This window comes from Ochlerotatus camptorhynchus, unplaced genomic scaffold (assembly GCF_037179485.1).
Source record: "Ochlerotatus camptorhynchus isolate MF236.1 unplaced genomic scaffold, CSIRO-AGI_Acam_v1.1 ptg000070l, whole genome shotgun sequence".
Lineage (NCBI taxonomy): Eukaryota > Metazoa > Arthropoda > Insecta > Diptera > Culicidae > Ochlerotatus > Ochlerotatus camptorhynchus.
In genome coordinates this window covers 3,387,947-3,405,987 of record NW_027040560.1, presented here as the reverse complement: position 1 = coordinate 3,405,987, position 18,041 = coordinate 3,387,947, and the positions used below count along the sequence as shown (strand labels likewise).

General features: G+C 43.3%; 1 protein-coding gene across 9 annotated transcripts in view; it reads left to right on the top strand.

Annotated features, from left to right (window-relative positions):
• The first annotated feature begins 3,388 nt into the window (after positions 1-3,388).
• LOC135697433 (collagen alpha chain CG42342) overlaps positions 3,389-18,041 on the top strand; it is a 405,805-nt gene continuing 391,152 nt past the window's right edge. For 3 of the 9 annotated variants that reach the window (XM_065217108.1, XM_065217101.1, XM_065217106.1), the window contains exon 1: positions 3,900-5,095. In XM_065217108.1, coding sequence (XP_065073180.1) covers positions 4,453-5,095 — 643 coding nt within the window. In that variant the 5' untranslated portion in view covers positions 3,900-4,452. The other 6 variants (XM_065217110.1, XM_065217107.1, XM_065217104.1 and 3 more) reach the window with 5 other exon arrangements.

Below are 18,041 nucleotides of genomic sequence, written 5' to 3'. Positions count from 1 at the left end.
AAAAATTAAGTTAAACAAGCACAAATATTAAAAAAAAAAGCTTCACTGAAAATAAATAAGCAGTTCAAGTAAAACGGTTACCGTTCATACTGGCGACAAAGTTCTGATGAGACAACGAAACTAGACCTGTGCGCCGGACGACATTGAAAGATATAGGATTTGATTTATTATCTGACCAACATTTCCGTATGTGAACAATCTAGTCCTGGTGGCTCAGTATGACTTCCATTAAGTTTGTGTTATAATTTTCATGTAATTTATTATCTCTGACCTAAACATGATCTGACCGTATCTGCAGCAGGCTTGGGAACTGTCAACCTCATGACGATAAACTTTGTAACAACGACAACAACGACAACGTGATTTCACCTCTGACTCGAAGTAGCTTGAATCTTGGCGCTGAACTTCATGTTTGCAGTGATGGGTATTTTTGGAACGGACACAACTGAAAGCTGCCGAAAATCGAGGTTTGGAATCCAAGATGGCGGCGTCCGGTTTAAGAAAAAGTGGGAAATACTGCCAAATACCCTTCAATATGTATATTTTCGGAATCGGGATGACGTCTAAAACCCGAAAATCGATGTTCCAACGCCATTTTGGAATCCAAGATGGCAGCTCCCGGTTTCAGAAAACGTGGGAAATACTGCCAGGGTACTGAAGGGTATATGTATATTTTCGGAATCGGGATGACGTCTAAAACCCGAAAATCGATGTCCAGCGCCATCTGGAAATCAAAGAAGGCGGCTACCGATTTCAGAAAAAGTGGGAAATACTACCAAATACCCTTCAATATGGGTATCTCCGGAATCGGGATGACGTCTAAAACCCGAAAATCGATGTTCCAACGCCATTTTGGAATCCAAGATGGCAGCTCCCGGTTTCAGAAAACGTGGGAAATACTGCCAGGGTACTGAAGGGTATATGTATATTTTCGGAATCGGGATGACGTCTAAAACCCGAAAATCGATGTCCAGCGCCATCTGGAAATCAAAGATGGTGGCTGCCGATTTCAAAAAAAGTGGGAAATACTGTAAAATGCTTTACAATATGGATATTTTCGGCTCAAAGACGACGTGCAGATGCCGAAAGTTGGAATACCGAAATGGCGTCAGCCATCAATTTTCCGTCTATTGAAGGGTATTTGACAGTTTTTTTTTAAAACAGGGCTGCCATCTTAGATTCCAAAATTGCGTCGGACATCGATTTTGAGCCTCTACATATCATCCCCATTCAAAATATACCCATATTGTGGAGGTATTTAACATAACTATCCAGTTTATCTGCAACCAGAAGCTACCATCTCGGATTTCAATATGGCATCGGACAGTAATTGCTAGTCCGTAGTTACCACGGCGAATCGCAAAATACCCATATTCATGTGTATTTGACAGTATTTCCAACTTTTCCTGTATCCTGTAGCTGCCATTTTGGATTTCAGGTCACTTATTTTCTATTTCTAGATGTAATTCTCTAGACGTAATTCCTTTTCCAAAAATACTCATATTGAAGGGTATTTGACTGTATTTATATCTTTTTCTGAAACCGGAAGCCGCCATCCTGGATTTCAGAATGGTATCGGACATTGATATTCGGCATCTACATATTGTCTCAAAAATCTATATTATAGGGTATTTAACAGTTTTTCTAAAGCCAATGTCCGCCATCTTGCATTACAAAATGGCGTCGGACATAAATTGTAGTTTTGTTCCGAAAATACCCATAATGTAGGGTATTTGGCAGTTTTTCCGAATCTGAGGGCCGCCATCTTGGATTTCAAAAATGGTATCGGACATCGATTTTCGGTATCATACACGCGTCCTGTATCGAAAATATCCATATCGTAGAATTTGACAGCTTTTCAGAAAACAACGGCCGCCATCTTGGATTACAAAATGGCGTCAGACATCAATTTTTGGGATGTACACGTTGACTCAGTTCCGAAAATATCCATATTATAGGGTATTTGACAGTTTTTCTCATGTTACTTGTCACAATCTTGGATTCAAAACTGGCGTCAGACCTTGGTTTTCGGGATGTACGCGTAGTACTTGTGCCGAAAATACCCCAATTTGATAGTTTTTCTGGACTACAAAATAGTGTCAGACATATATTTTCGTCGAACCCGTTCCGTAAATACCCATATTGTAGAGTATATGACAGTTTTTCTGAATCTGAGAGCCACCATGTTGGATTAAATAATGGCGTCGGACATCGATTTTCGGTCTCAAGACGTCATTCCGATTCCGGAAATACCCATATTGAAGGGTATTTAGCAGTATTTCCCACTTTTCCTGAAATCGGTAGACGCCATCTTTGATTTCAACATGGCGCTGGACAACATTTTCGGTCTCTAGACGTCATCCCGGTTGCGAAAATATACATGTTAAAGGGTATTTGGCAGTATTTCTTACTTTTTCTGAAATCGGCAGCCGCCATCTTTGATTTTAAGATGTGGCTGGATTTCGATTTTCGGTCTCTAGACGTCATCCTGATTTCGAAAATATACGTTTTGAAGCGTATTTGCTGTATTTCCAAATTTTTCTGAAACCAGAAACCGCCATCTTGGATTTCAAAATGGCGTCGGAAATCGATTTACGGTTTTTAGACGTCATCCCTATTCCAAAAATATACATATTGAAGGGTATTTGGCAGTATTTCCCAAATGCTGAAAACTGCAATTCCAAAATTGTCTTGGTCGGAACTCATTGATATTTCAACTTTAATATAATTGCAGTTGGTCCGGATTCATTGCTAGATACTCGAAAACATATTCCTGGCTCTTGGAAATCGCCATAGGATCCATCCTACAAAGTTCTGTACCGGGAGCGACCCGTTCAAATTTGTGATGCGTTTAGTAATTTTTATCGTAGAATAAACTTGCGCGATGGTATGACAAGGATCAATAGTTGTACTACAATTTAGTACAACGACGCTTGCAGGATACTATGGGCCACCTACTAATGATCATCCATCACATTTCCAGCGGTAGCATAAAGTAAATGCCCACGTGGATCAAACTTTTCGCGCGCTTAACATACTCTCCCAAAAACTGTTCTACTCTCAGTGAACGTCTCTCCTTCTCCCAGTGAGTAAGTTCACTCTCCCCGCTCTCTCTGAATTCATTCCATGCGCTCTCGCTCATATTCACTCGAACCGGCGCGCGCTACATGCTCACACGTTCACCCATCAGCAGCAGCATGCTTTGATCCTTTGCACCGCGAAACAGCCTCCCTCCTCCTCTTCAAGCATAGGTACTTATGCTCCGTTTGAAATCATAACAGAGAAAAACTCCATTGTCATATTCTCTCGCTCTCTCCCAATCCCATTCCCATCGGTGACGATTCCGCCGATCGGATCACGGCCAACATTAGTCCATCGTCGAACTCGGTCCCGTCCGGTCGGTGTGTTCCTTTACATCATCGGTCGCGCCAGGATTTCGCAGGGTTGGGAAAAGATCTGCACTCAAGTTTTTGTTTGATGCAGTCACGCCCGGTGCACGCGAAGCGTGAAAACAGTGCATCTTGATTTATTGCTTCCATTATTATTGCTACAAACGAGGCAAGTTGTGTACAGACAGTAGTAGCAGCAGTGGTGTATGTATTATTAATAATATTTCGGCTGAACCGTGAAATCGCTCACGGCAGCTCGCTCGCTGCTCCACTCACTAGCTCACTGACCGATTCGCTCGCTCCACCACATGTGCTGCTGCTGCAGTCGTCGTCAACGTCGTCGTCGGGTGCGGGATGCTGCTGCAACCTGGTGGTAGTGGACCATTCGTGCGAGAATTCAGTCGGTGTCAACGAGCGGAACAGACAACATCTCCCGGAAAGGAACTGGGAACGCGCCCGCGAGCAGTGAACCAACCCCGAAGCAATCGCGATTTGTGAAGTTTGTGTGTGAGAAAAATTTCATCCCAAAAAAAAGGAAGTTTGAAGTTTGGTCCCAACGTGTAGTAGGCGGTGCGTTTCTCGTGTGGTTGATTGGATTAAAGAACGGGAGGGAGTTTTGGAGTGATTTAATTTAATTTTCCGACTTTTTTTTGGCCGAACCTCGAGATAAACGAGAAGCGACAGCGTTCGATGATCGAAGGAGAAGAGTGAAGTATCGAAAGGAAATTTATTGTTTTTCAGTGAAAAAGTTTTCCACCCTGCTGCCGAAGTGGAAGAAGTAAGTGTCGAAGGAGGAAAAGTTTTCGGCTTAATTCCGGCTGGGATTGGTGAATTCTGGTGTGGAGGAGTGCAGAGTGGAAAATAAAAGCAGAGATAAGATAAATCGAGAAAAGTGATTTGGGAAAATAGCGGCAAGAAGAGCAGCAGGCCGGCAGATGAGGCTGCATAATGGAAATGCCGGCGTGCAGTGAGTGTAAAGTGGAAGTCACGTTCGGTAGCGACAGTGGAAGCCAATTGAGAAACAGAGTGTAGTGTAGGATTCTGAGAGAGTCCCTGATGTGCCATGGAAACCATTTCTGACATTCCATCGAAGCAGCGGCAGCCGGATTCGGTTGCTGGAGCTGACCCACAGGACACCAAAAAGCGAACATCATCATCAACAGTAGGAGCAACAGTAGCAGCAGCAGCAGCAGCACCAGTAGCTAGTAGTGCCAAAGCAGCCAGGAGGAGCCCGACGAGAAAGACCACTGCAGGCTTGAACGGTCACGGCCGCAAGGGTAGTGGAAGCGGCCTGGAAGGTGGCTCCTTAAGAAAACCTGGCGCCGCCTCCGCCAGCAGTCTGGTCAACTATCTTTTCTATCTGCTGTGCATCACATCGCTCGGTGCTACCATCTACTCCAACATACGCCAATCATATTTAGAGGATAGATTATTTAGCCTAGTTAGTATCGAAGAACGACTAAGTGTTCTGGAGAGCCAGATCCGCGATGTACATATAAGCAGTCGTCGGGCTTACGGTGCCGGTGCTCCCCGCAGCCGGGAGGAACAAGAACAGGAGGAAAGCGTCTCCGATGTGGTGAGAAAGATTTCGCTCCAGATTGCCGAACTTCCCAGGATACGTCGCGACGTTTCCGCGCTGAAACTATCGCGAGCGACACGACAGGATTCGATTCAACCGCAAGAAGGAGAATGCATGTGTCCACCAGGTGAGTCAATGATTTCGGAAGAATCGGGGCAATCATTTTCTCCTTTAGGGTTGAGGGGAAAACAAAAAAAAACGTTGAAATTCCATCCACGCGCGGGTAACATCTGTTTTTCGCATCTTTTGCGAAACTTGGTTTCGCAATCGATAAACTTTGACTGTATAAAAGCGGATGGGTAAACATTTTCTTTTTCTTTTTCTGGGGTAGCGACGATCCCGCACGGTTTGGGAATAAAAGTTGACGGTCGTGAAATTTCTGCCAGACGCTGACGTAAAAAGGAAAGTTTAAGTGATGGCAGAGGGGGATTCGTACGAATGACTTGTCTAATATTTTATCATCTCGTTCGGTTGAAGAACATCACAGGACAATCCGCAGTGGTTTTTGGAAATTTAAACACTCCTTAGGAATGCATTGGGCAACGAAGTCAGGCATGGAACAAGTATCATTGGATTCCTTGATACGCCGTTTTTGGCAATAGTGATACCATTTTTGGTCAACATTCCATCCGCAAACAACGGTACCACTCTGTATTTATCTTTCTTTTCACCCTCAATGGACCGGGATGAAACCTCTCATGTCAAAACCGATAGATCTTGATGATGTTTTTAACTTTTGAGCTGAAACTTTTATTAAAATCAAGAGCTCCAAAGTTTGTTTATATGAATTCCCCGTGTGCAATCCCCCATTTTTTCGTGGCTTGTTAAAGGCGGATTTCGGGCTATTTTTCCATCCCTATTCGTGACGAATTTTTATTTTTACTCATTGTAAATACGGATTTGAGCATTTTCAATGGTTTTTGTCAGAAATCACATGAAAAGTTTCGTTAAATCGTTAACCGTTAATCAACGAAGTTAATTTTTTTGTTAACGAATTTATGCTTCCGTAAAATGTGATATCCGTTAACGGATTGATTTCCGGTAGCTAAATTGTGATGTGTTGAATGATTCGATAATTTTATGACGATTGATTTGTATTGAAGGGACCATCGAGTTAAAAAAATTATCAACTTATAGAATTAACCAAATATTTTTTTTTTTCGTCTATAATCTCAAGAATAATACCAGAATATTTCATTTATTGGAATATCTGGCCTTATTTTTTTTAATGAATTAGAAAAATTGTGTCAGGGTCCATTTATGGAAGTTCTGAGTTGTTCAGATCACGAACGAAAACTGAATTTTTAAAGCAGCCTTTTTTGTTGTGCGGCTTAAAAATGAACAGTACCGCGATTAGGAACAAATTATTACGGCTAAACAGTAGACGAAATCAAGAGATTATTTTAGGATTCTTTCCTTTTCAGCTTATGCTGCATAGGGATTAAATCTCAATCAATCTTGCAACTACAGAAGCCTCTCTTCTACGGAATTTCACAATGTTTACTATCTAATTTCAATAATATTCTATTGTTATACAATTCTCCAACCACATTACCGAAATAGTTTTTGTTTTGTTTTGATGTCCTACCCGCATCCTACCTATTAACAGGTCAGAGAGTGCTTCAACAGAGTAGTTAATTTATAAAAGTCAATATACACTAAACTCGCATTAGGATTGATACTTAATTTGTCGAGATATCAAAGGTTAGCGGCGCCGGTGGTGTAGTGGCAAGCGTGATAAACTCTCACCCCAGCAGGCCTGGGTTCAATCCCAGTTGGCGCCACCGGGATGTTCTGAGGCCGTTGGTCCCCGGTTCATGAGTTGATGGGTCTATATGTAGGGTCCAGGTGTGGGAGCTGCCTTCCTGGCGTCGGTCACGGAAAACAAGATCGACGGAAAACAAATCAATGAAAAAAAAAATAATAACTGTTTCACTGTTTTCATGAAATAAACGATTTTCCCAAACCCAGTCATCATAATCGAGTAACACTTGGTTGCACATCGTTCTGCTTGAACCTGAAAAGTTATAAAAAATTGCTGTTATCGTGCCTCTGCTCATTCTTTGCTCTACTGTTGAGCTGTTCAGTCCGTATTTTTCGCTCGAGATCTCGTTTCGATTTTGTTTCGTTTTGTGCTGTCGCGTTGCGCCGTGGAAGTGTCGCCACCTTCTCGCGTTCTGGCAAGTTTACTTGAACTTGCAAACACGAAACAAATGGTGCGTAAACGTGCCAATGAGTCTGCAGCGGGCCCTTCAAAGAAGGTGCTTATCAAGCCCAGCGCGTCGCAGGATGACGTCGGAAAACGAGTACTGCAAGCCAACCAGTATGCAGTACTCCCGGAAGAAAATGGCGATGGTGACGCCGCTTCCATTGCAAGAAAAGAGCGAATTCCCCCGCTTTTCACGCCGGTGAAGGATGTTGCCAAGCTGGGTGCCGAACTGGCAAAACACAAGCTGCTGCCTCACTTTAAGCTTTGCAGCATCGGTACCAAAATCATGTGCTCCAGCCTGGAGGAGTACAAACAAATAGGATGTTTCCTGAAAGAAAACAACGTGGACTTCTTCACGCATGATCTGCCATCGAGCAAGCAACTGAAGGCGGTTTTGCGTGGATTACCGTCGTTCGAGGCGGCTGCGGTGAAGTCCGAGCTGGAGTGGCTTGGGCTCCAACCTGAGGCCGTGTTCCAGATGAACCGCCGTTCCATCAACAATACCAGCTTCCGTGACCAGTTGTTCCTGGTGCACTTCACGAAGGGATCCACCAGTCTTGTGGCTCTGAGATCCAAAATCCGGGACTTGTTTCAGGTTATCATCAGTTGGGAGCATTACAAACCCCAACATCGTGATGTTACGCAGTGTACGAACTGCCTCTCCTATGGCCATGGCAAAAAAAACTGCCATATGAAGACATACTGCGGCAAGTGTGCTGGAACTCACTCAACTGCGTCCTGTGAGCAAGTTGATGACATTGAGCCAACGTGTGTCAACTGCGGTGGAAACCATCAAGCCTCCAATCGCGGATGTCCCAAGCGAGTGGAGTTCATTAATATCCATCGGAAGGTCACAATCAACAACCAGCTCGGTCGCCTTCGTAATCATCGTTCGCCTCCTGTACTCACGGAAGTCCAGTACCCAACTCTCCAGCCCCATCCGAACCTAGCCCCGCTTCCGCTCAACAACCAACAAGCCAACCCTGCGAGTATCCAAATGATTCCCAACAGTCGGACAGTTCAGCATCGTCTCGCTGCTGCTGCGGCCCAGACAATTCCAGGTTCATCCACCGCCCCTGGTTTATCATACGCTGCTGCTGTCTCAGGTGAACCTGTCGACGATTCTCCGTTCACCTCGGAGGAACTTGTGACGCTCGTGGCCGAGGTCATTATCATCATGCGCACCTGCAAGACTCGATCTGAACAGCTACATGCTGCCCTGTCCCTTGTCACTATGTATGGACCGTGAAGCCATCAAGATCGTAAATTGGAATGCTTGCTCCTTGAAGAGCAAAAATATCGAGTTTGTTGACTTTCTCAACGAACGGCAAATCGACATAGCCGTCATCACCGAGACTCACTTGAAGCCCGAGCTGAACGTCTTCCTTCCCGACTTTCGGCTCGTAAGGCTTGACCACACCAGCTCCGGGGGAGGGGGAGTGGCCATCGCTGCGAGGCGGAACATCAGCTGCCGGCTACTACCAAGATTCCAGCTGAAAATTATCGAAGCCATCGGAATAGAGGTGAGCACATCGCTTGGTCCAATCACCATCATCGCGGTCTACTGCCCCAAGCAAACCAACATTAGGGACGGCTCGGCCGCGACCTCCGAAGAGACATCATCAAGCTAACACGACGGCGGCAAAATTTCGTCATCGCTGGCGACCTGAACGGCAAACATCAAGCCTGGGGCAATAGTCGGCGAAATCAGAACGGCACAATATTATACAACGATCTGCAGCAAGCCCACTACAACATTCGGTGTCCGGACACTTCCACCCGGTTGAGTCGATTCAGAGCTCATGCCACCATCGACATCTTCATCAGCAACATTGGCGATAACATCTCTCAACCTATCGCCTATCAGGAACTGAGCTCGGACCACTATCCGGTGGTGGCTGAAGTAGGTTCCTCGGCCAATAGGTTTCAAGTTTCATGGCGAAATTACCATCGTGTCAATTGGCAGCAGTATCAGCGCTGTGTGCACACAGCAATCAATTACGACGTACTACCGGAGTCGTTCGAAGAAGTCGATCAGTGTCTGCAATCCATCGAAGAGGCGATATCCCGTGCCAGGGAGCAGCACGTACCAGCATCCAGACAGGTGAGTCATACTCTGAACCTTGACAGCCCAACCAAAGATCTTATCAGGCTCCGTAACACCATTCGTAGGCAGTTCCAGCGTTCTGGGCTGCCCCACTTGAAGACCAATGTTAATAGGCTAACCAAAATTATCCAGGCCAGGATGGTGGAACTCAGAAATAACGATTTTACCAAAAAGATTAGCTCTCTCCCAGATTGTGCAAAACCATTTTGGAAGATGACCAAAATTTTGAAAAAAAGTCGAGACCGATCCCTCCGCTTTCCTCTGTTGACCACTTAGACCCATCCCTACTGATAACCCCAATTGAAAACGCCAATGCTTTTGGCTAACATTTTGTGATTTCACATAATAAAGGGTGATACGGTCAAAATTTGGTCAAGGGAAAACGCGTGTAAATCGGTGAAATCGTTTATTTAAAAAATCAAATTAAATTTCTTTTTCAAGTTCAATTAGTATAAAATTCAGGAAAATATTTAATTAGGCTTCCGCTTTTCCAAATCCGAATTGCCATCAGATTTTGTACAGCCACCTTGTCCACCTTCTTCGCCGCAGAAAGCCAGTTTGCCTTGAACTGCTGCTCGCCCTTAGCAGTTTTTTTGGTCTTATTTAGGTTCCGCTTGATAATAGCCCAGTATTTCTCAATTGGGCGGAGCTCTGGCGTGTTGGGAGGGTTCTTGTCCTTGGGAACCACCTGCACGTTGTTGGCGGCGTACCACTCCATGGCCTTTTTACCGTAATGGCAAGATGCCAAATCCGGCCAAAACAGTACGGAACAACCGTGTTTCTTCAGGAAAGGCAGCAGACGTTTATTCAAACACTCTTTCACGTAAATTTCTTGGTTGACAGTCCCGGAAGCTATGAAAATGCTGCTTTTCAAGCCACAGGTACAGATGGCTTGCCAAACCAGATATTTCTTTGCGAACTTTGACAGTTTCATGTGCTTGAAAACATCTGCTACCTTTCCCCTTCCTTTTGCCGTATAAAACTCCTGTCCCGGAAGCTGCTTGTAGTCGGCTTTGACGTAGGTTTCGTCGTCCATTACCACGCAGTCAAACTTCGTCAGCATCGTCGTGTACAGCCTCCGGGATCGCGCTTTGGCCGTCGTATTTTGTTTATCATCGCGATTTGGAGTCACTACCTTTTTGTAAGTCGATAGTCCGGCTCGTTTTTTGGCTCGATGCACGGTTGTAGACGATACACCCAGCTTATTTGCGGCATCTCGGAGAGAGAGGTTAGGGTTTCGCTTGAAACTACCGGCAACTCTCTTTGTCGTCTCAGCGGCTTCCGGTTTTCGATTTCCCCCCGATCCAGACTTCCTGGCTGTCGACAAACGTTCCCCAAACACTTCAATTACATTTGTAACGGTTGATTTGGCAACTTTTAGCGATTTTGCCAACTTTGCGTGCGAGTAGCTCGGATTTTCGCGATGCGCGAGCAAAATTTTGATACGCTGCTCTTCTTGCTTGGACGGCATTTTGACAACTGAAGAGTGAATTCCAAAATCAAAATAGGAGCAACATTCTACACACACACACCTTCAAAATGAGGGGTGTTCAGGTTTTTTAAATGCAAAATTGAAAGAAATACGTCAAGTTGATATTGACCAAATTTTGACCGTATCACCCTTTATTGGTCAAACCATGGTGAGCCCCCATGGCCGTACTGGAGGCAATGACTAGAGTCGCTGACTCCCCCGTAGTAGTGCATGATCATAGTAGAATATCGGCTAGTACTAAAGTACTAAAAACATGAAGGCTGCGGGTATGGATGGTGTAGTCAACCTCGAGTTGAAAAACTTGAGTATTGACTTCTTCAACCATATTACCGTTATGTTCAACAAATGTTTCGAGCTTAGCTACTTCCCCGCATGCTGCAAGTTAGCCAAAGTGATTCCAATACACAAGCCTGGCAAAGATTCTACCAGTGCCAAAAGCTATCGCCCCATCAGCCTCTTGTCCTCCATCTCGAAGCTATTCGAATAATTGAAACTCAGCCGTCTGCTGGTGTTTTCAAATGATAATAACATCTTTCTCAAAGAGCAATTCGGGTTTAGGAAAGGCCACTCTATCATCCACCAACTCGCACAGGTTACTAACATCATCAAGCGGAACAAGTCCGTTTCCAATACATCTGCCATGGCATTGTTGGACGTCGAGAAGGCGTTCGACAATGTCTGGCATGATGGTCTAGTGTACAAGCTGCATCGATACAACTTTCCGATCTACCTCGTGACGATCATCAAAAACTACTTGTCGGGCAGATCATTCCAGGTCTACATGAAAAATGTCCCCTCTGATACGTTCAACGTTGATGCAGGGGTCCCTCAAGGTAGCCGGCTTGGGCCTATCCTATTCAACATTTTCACGTCAGACGTTCCTCCCCTGCCGGGTGGTGGTATCCTGTATATGTTCGCAGATGACACTTCCATCATCTATAAGGGTCGAGTGATCCGTGCTCTGGCGAGTAAACTACATGCAACAATGCAGCTAAAACACAAACCATTCTGTTTCCACATTCGTATTCACCTCGGCTTGTTCCGCCTGCTAACGTCAAAATCCATCTTGATAGCACTCCCATTGAATGGTCGAGTGAAGTAGTCTACCTTGGTCTCACCCTCGATAGCAAATTGCTATTCCGATCCCATGTGGACAAGACATCCACCAAGTGTAACATCTTGATCAGGTCGCTCTACCCTCTGATAAACAGGAAGTCCACCCTGTCCCTCAAAAACAAGCTTGCTGTCCACAAGAAAATCATTCTGCTGGCTATTGAGTATGGTATGCCAATCTGGGAGAGTTGTGCTAAATGCCACCACTTAAAGCTTCAGAGGATCCAAAACAAGATCCTTAACAGTCCACCGCGAACTCGTAATTCTGAGATTCACCACCTGGCCGGTCTTCAAACACTCGAGGAGCGAAAGACTTCCACGCTGGAAAGGTTCAGAGTCGCCTGTCTGCGATCAAACCACCAGATCATTCGTGATTTGGCAACCTAGTTTAAGTAGTTAGGTGCTCAAGTAGGTAGGTTATCAAATTTTTAAATTCAAACCAAAACAATCCCACAAAGGGTGTCCTGTAAATTAGCGCTAAACGCAATCATCACATTAGAATAACCAATTAACTAGAACAAAGATGAAGAGCCAAAGGCTAACCAATTGAAATGAAACGGAAAAACGGAAAAAATACTAATTACGGAAAAATTTACATTTTTTTTACTCATGAGTAGAACTACGTGAACGTGCCTAACCACCTATTCGGAATATCATACAAACCTCTTGTGATATGTTTGTACCGTTTCTGATATCGTTTGCGAATGGTACCAGTTTATTAGTGAAAGCCTTATCAATATAATGAGCTCCAACAAACTTCAACGTTGCTCACAGTTGAGAATTTTCACGGGGCAGGCAATTATGCAAAAGCAGTTCATTTACTACTCCTTACCAACGAGAAGCTTCTAAAATCACATAACCAGCCAGACAACAGACACTTAAAGTGACACAAATAATGACAACAATAACAGCTGGGAAAAAGGACCAAACTGATCTTTCCACATGAAAGCGGTAGTCAACGAGGACAAAAAAAATAAGAAAACACTCCCAACAACACATTTTCGTCCCCATTCATTGGAATGGAAAGCCTCGGTTCCACCAACACAGAGCAAAAAAAAAACCCATAGTTGACATTCGAATAGACGACATCAAAGTGAGCGGTGCATACCCAAAAGTCAAACATTCCTCTGCCTGTGTGTTTCGTCAGTCAGATGCTCGAAAAGTGATCTTGGTTGCTTGCCCCATCATCAAACCATCTAGTCATCTAGCTGTTCTAGAACTAGGGAATGGAGCAGAAGTAAAAAGAACAACCACTCGCAACATCAGAAGTAAATTTCCAACGTAAACACTTTTTATTCGAAAGAAATCAACATTTGCCTTTGGTCAACCGCTCTTCGGTTGCTCTTCGGTAGGCCTCCCAGTAGGCGTAGGCGTTGACTTTTTGAGTTTGACGACAACCTTTTCCCCCCGAATGGCCCGAATGTGCTTTCAGTTTCCTTATCTACTCAGATACCAAGGGTTCGAGGGGGGTGGGAGGCGAATTGCTGAAGTTCAGTGGACCGGACCGGACACGCGCTTGAGGAAAACGGAAATTTTTCGGTACAGTCAGAACTCATCGCAGTAGGTGAGCCGTAACAACCCTGTCACGGAGCGACGCCGGATAACAAATGGTCCGCCTGCTTGGATGTGCCCATGTGCTGCTCGGAAGAAGAATCGTTCAAATTGAGTGTACAGCCGAGCTCGAGCTGCACAAATGCATGATTTAGGACGAGTGCCCCAACAAAAGCACGTTCATTCGACATAAATTTCTATATAAACATGAAAAATGTAAATAGGTATCGTTGCCGGGAGCAGTTTTTGTTGGTGCTCCATCTTCTGGTTTTGTGGAGCTGGAAAAACAAAGGCAACAGCAATAATATACAGACCCCGAAGGAGAAGCAACTACTCCTAAGCATGGGTATGCTTCTCTAATGCTTTTTATTGTTTCCTCCTGAGTGCACGTTGCATCCGTACAACGGAGAGGGATTGTACGTGGGGCCACTTACTCATCGCTCAAAATGTACTTCCTCAGGGTGCATACCTCGGTATGTGAGAAGTCAAAAATTGCACCCCTGCCTGAGCAGATTTGGAGAAGTGCCTAGGGATGTGCTAAAATTAAACTTTTCGTTCCGAACAGTGAGAAGATTGCTCGAAAGGCTATTTCGACAGCGGAGAAAAGTTTTGAGAATTAAATTCCGTTGGCCATGCATTTTGAACATCCCTGCCGCTATTCCTCAACATTTCCAGTTCATATTCCTCCACATTACCGGGCAATTTATATGAAACTTTTTGCTCCAATCTTGCTCCTTCAAGGGTGCGTCTGAAATGATTCTTTTTTTTATCGTCGGGGGCCCAAACGGTCGGGTCCTTTGGATCGGTCCTCCGAGAAGAATTTAATAAATGGAGCAATATTATCCCTGAAGCTATCTTGTCCCCGCCACCGTTGCCATTCTTCCAATACAGCAATACTAATAATAACAGGAAGGTATCTATTTCCAGCTCGGTTGTCGTCCCGTCCCACCCACACAAGGGAAAAGAACACCAGAAACAGCCATCACATTCCATCCATCGCTTGGTTGCATAAATTTAAATTTATGATCACGGTCAATGCCCAATTCCCCGCAGACGCTGGACTAGGAAGTAGGCCACGCGACGACGGCGGTTGAACAAACTTTGCTTGCGCTCGTCAATCATTGGAATTTTCGCCTTTATGGCCATCAGCTCCCGGATTCCTTGAATTGCTTCCAGTGAAAAATGAAGCGTGAAATCCGCAAGCTTTAAAGGCAATAAAATGTATACCTTTGACAGCAGTTGGATCGCAAATTAGCATGCCATGGCGCCCTTAGGACGTGAGATCTTGGCGGGTGCGTGTACGCGCTTCAACGCAGAACAGCAAACCATGACCGCCGTGCATTCTCTAGTTAAAGAATTTTTACGACCCTGTCGATGTAGAAATTGGGAGACCATCAAACTGACTCTTTAAGTTGATTATTATTCGAAGGAAGATGCTTTATCGGACACCTTCGATTGGCTTTAAGGTTTCTACGAACACGACCGAATGACTATTTTCAGACCATCAAGAAAAGAAAAAAAAAAACGCCAATAAACTGGCATGGTTATGTTCTGTCTTTTCGCAAACAAAGCCAAAGCAACAATGCCCATAAACCCGACGTACATGCTTCAATATCTATCTAGAGTTTTGCCCTCCGGTGCGGTGCAAGAGACAAACTCCTCGGAAGAGCACACTTTCTTTGTCCTTCCCGAAACAATGTCCAACCTTCTTGACATTGTCATAAAATTAACAAACTCTTCCATACTTTCGGTGAGTTCCGCCCCCGCTTTGCTTCCAGCACACAGCGTTAGGGGGAGTGCCACCATCGAAGCATGCGATGCGACGACGACGACGACGACGACTACTACGACGCTCATGTCTGTCTGTCAGCTGGCTCTTGATAGTTTTTCCCCCATTTTCAATTTGACATCCTTGCTGATATTTTCCGATCCACAGAATAAAAACTGTTCCTAAACTAAAACTCATAACCTACACAACAAGCATTGTCCCTAACCCCGGACCGACCGACCGGAGGACGCTGTCACCAGTTCGAAGTTGTCAAGTGTTTGTCGAAAAAAAAAACGAGGAATGGAAGAAAGCACGAAGAATATTGAAGAGTCAAGGAAAAACAAGCAAACTATCAAAAGCAGATCACCTTCTTTTGCACTCATCAGTTGCTTAGTATACCGCCTGCTATGATTGGCACTTTGCTACCGACTTATCCGGGCGAATGAGAACTTTAAGGTTGATTGAAGCAGTGGCGAAAATTGCTCTTGACTGCAATCAATTTCACATTCTTCGAATGGGGTTGGCCGATGACTTTTCGTCAAGAACAGAGGAAGCAACCCGAAGATCGATCCAAGATGGAAGCGGATGCACTACAATCATATCAAAAATATGGTGTGATTTTGATTTTCACGAACAAAAAATAATGGCATCCGAGCAGCGATTGGGATTGAGTACATCGATGTGAATTTCCTTATCATATTTCAATAAAAAAAAAAAACAATTTCAAATTGAGCTGCAGTGTTTACGACCGCCATGTTCGATTGCATTGGAATGCACTGAAAATAAAACATTTTTTTAAATTTAAAATTTGAATTTAAAATGATACAGTCTAAATAAATTTAAAGTTTTATGTTAAGTGTTAAAATGAACTGATGTACTATGCTATAACATTTTATATTATAAATTTAAACAATTTCGATTTACAATGTGCTCCACATTTAATATGAAACATTTGAAATTCAAGTCTTGAATGAAATATTTAACATAACCCATAACATAGCGAACATTTCGTAGTTACAACTATCATATGGCATTTTACATTTAAAATTTAAAATTGAACATGTTTTTTTTTATTAATTTATTTGATAAGGCTCAACCGAATTAGCTTTACAGAGCCGCGGATTCTTGTTCACTCTACAATACATCTTTTTTTTTTTTCCTCTGTTCGGGACATAACACCACTGCGACCAGTAATTTGATCTATTGTTGTATATCCCGTGTCCTTAGTTTAGTGCATGTCGTATTACTCCATCACTATTGAGAAATGACGAACTATTCGGTTTTGATACAGTTGTCATTCTTGCCTTCATCGCCAGGAATCGATTCTAACTGAAAGGTTCCGCTATTTATACCCTTCGGAGTTGGAACACCCTCCAAAGGCGCGCCCCTTTGTCAGTCAAAATTGGATTCCTTAACAACAAAAACAAGCTATGACACCGATAATGACCATGCATCAGAACCCTAGTCTTAACCACTTCAAACTAGGGAACAACGATTAGAAGATTAGGAATCACATAGGTGAAGACTAACTAACTCATTTTTTCCTTGTTTCAAGATCATCCTCGGTCCAGGCAACCCGAGGACTTATCACTATCAACAAGGCATAAAAAGTAACAAGGACTAAGATGTGTTCCTTTGATTACTGAAAAATCCTGTTCCCCTAGTTTGAAGATGTTAGGACTAGGAATCGGTGGTAGATCTTACATCCCGTAACGTACCACGAAAAGGTGATCTACCCACGTTACGGGGCAACAATACATCTTAAAACTATAGTCAAAAGGTACAACAAGCCTCCTGCACTAGAATGGGAGCCGCTTCCAGTGGTTTCATTGTATGGCAGATTCGCCAACGGGGGTCAGAGCGCTTCCATTGCAGCAATGGACGTAAAACGGTTGCTTTCCAAAGTCGACGACGCATCGACCGAAAGAACTGCTGGTGAAGAACAATCAGGAGGACCACACAATGTTTGCTGCCGAGTAAACAGACGATCGCGTGACACACATTGAGAGTGATCTGCTTCTGTCGACAGCCGAGTGAACACTGAAAATTGAACATGTAAAATTCAACATTCTTCATTCATCGTTTAACGTTAACCATTTGACATTTTCACTTGAATTTAAAATTTACTATTCAACATTTAAAATTTAACAAGATTTTTTTAAATTTAAAATATTACATTTAAAAGTTTAAATTTATAATTTAAAAATAAAAATTTAAAATGAACATATAAAATATCAAAATTTTTATATTGCTTTTTAAACTTAAAATTTAAACATTTCAAATTAAAAAAAAATACATTTAAAACATTACCATTTTAAAATTTAAAATTTAAAACTCAGCATTTAAATTTCAAAATCTAAAATTTCGAATTTTTACATTAGAAATTTAATATGTTAATTCACCATTTAACATTAATTAAAGTTTGTGTTCGATTTACCTTGAGATTTTTAGTGTGCAGCAGTTTGACAGCTGCGGTACTGACTCTTCTTTCTTTACTTCGTCAAATGAGAAGTTGTCTCATGCACTGAACTAAAACATCTGCCATTCTTCGACTGAGTATTGGATTGCTCGAGCCCTTTAACAATATGCTGTCGAATTTCGGATGATTTCCTTATGGTTGAATTCGTCATCAACTGATGAGCATCCATAGGACTGTAAAACATACAGGGCTCAGAGGACAACAATTTAAGGATAGGATGACATTGCAAATGCTTTACATAAGATTATTAATTCGATTGTTTACATTTCCATATTGAATAGCCATGAACGGCCATGGACACACAAAAAAATCTTGTTGGTAGAGGAAACTTCCTCCACTACGAAATAGACAATC